Raw genomic sequence first — 1376 nt, forward strand, 5'->3', positions numbered from 1 at the left:
AAGAAAGAGAGAGAGAGAGAGAGAGAGAGAGAGAGAGAGAGAGAGAGAGAGCCACTGTTTTGAGAAAGAGACCGAGTAACTGAGAGACGGAAATGGCGAGACCGAGGGACTGATCGACTGAGATGGAGAGACTGAGCGACTAAGATGGAGAGATTGCAAGAGTGAACGACTGAGAAACTGAGATACTGAGAGACTGAGCGCGGCGTCTCTGCACACGTACGCACTTGTTTCTATACTCTGCCTCGTGGTCTGCGATGACAACGGTGGGAATGTTTGAGCTGTTACGCAGGAATCTTTGCGCGGATGCTGGAGGCAGGGGCTGCTTCAACGCTGGCTCCTGCGCCTTCAGGTTGACCTCCAGCGCGTGACCTCTCAGCAGTTCGACGAGCTCACTCACCTAGCGGGACACATGGTATTGTGAGTGAACCAGGCATACACGAACGCACGCACGCACACACGCACACACACACAGATGCACACACACGCACGCACGCACGCGCGCACGGCATCTGTGACAACACATGAGAAGTGACATCAGCCTGCGTATACGCATCATGTTATGTCATGCTGGTCTATGTTTAACTACTGACGCTTCCAGCAGGGCACACTGTGATACCACCAGCCTTGTGTCTTAGAACAAGAATACATATCAGCACCAGAGGCCGTAGCCAACGCGTTTTGCCAGTGGATGGCAAAGGTGCTGCCACCACCAAGGCCACAATTAAAAAAATCTTTGTTTGCCCTTAACCGACCCAGGCTGAAAAGTTTGGGTAGGTAGGTAGGCTTTTTTTGAGGGGGGGTCTTTTTAAAATTCAGCGTGGTGTCTACATGCTCAGGTGTGCTTGTGTGGAGATACCTTTTATGTTGAATGTTTGTTTTGCTCGGTACATATAATGTATTGCCTACAGATTTATATAATGTACAGTGACACAATTTGTAAAAAAAAAAAATGCTAAAGATCAATAAAATTTTGAGTCGGCCCCTTTTTGGCGGGTCGGTCGGGTGAAGGCAAACAAACAATATTTGTATCATGGCCGAACCCTCACCGTGCGATTGACCTCTGCGTTCTTCCTCATGCGAGGGTCGCTGTGCAGCCACAGCTCGCCTGCGTGGATGCGTGCGACCTGGCTGACCTCCACGATGTGAGAGATGTGTGTGAGGTTGATGAGAGCTGTCTGGCTGGCGAGGCGGTCGACTAGCGGCGACGGGAAGCGACCCGCCTCCATGTCGTGCACCATGCGGCTGGAGCCGATGTAGTCAAACGCCTCCTGTGAGGAAGGAGACAGCAGTGAGCTTCTTATATATATGTATGTATATATATATATATCTGTCTCTCTCTCTATCTCTCTCTCTTTCTCTTTCTTCTTCTTCTTCTT

The 1376-nt window shown here is 50.1% G+C and overlaps 1 protein-coding gene across 1 annotated transcript in view; it reads right to left on the reverse strand.

Moving 5' to 3' along the window:
• Positions 1-139: 139 nt before the first annotated feature.
• The window catches only part of LOC106813585 (nicastrin-like), a 13171-nt gene continuing 11934 nt past the window's right edge, over positions 140-1376 (reverse strand). Inside the window, exons 8-9 of the mRNA XM_014817762.1 lie at positions 1047-1268; positions 140-397 (exon numbers count right to left, since the gene is read on the reverse strand). Of these exons, the coding sequence (XP_014673248.1) occupies positions 140-397; positions 1047-1268 (480 nt within the window). The remainder of the gene's footprint in view (positions 398-1046; positions 1269-1376) is intronic.

Source organism: Priapulus caudatus, unplaced genomic scaffold (genome assembly GCF_000485595.1).
Source record: "Priapulus caudatus unplaced genomic scaffold, Priapulus_caudatus-5.0.1 Scaffold796, whole genome shotgun sequence".
NCBI classification, from domain to species: Eukaryota; Metazoa; Priapulida; class Priapulimorpha; order Priapulimorphida; family Priapulidae; genus Priapulus; species Priapulus caudatus.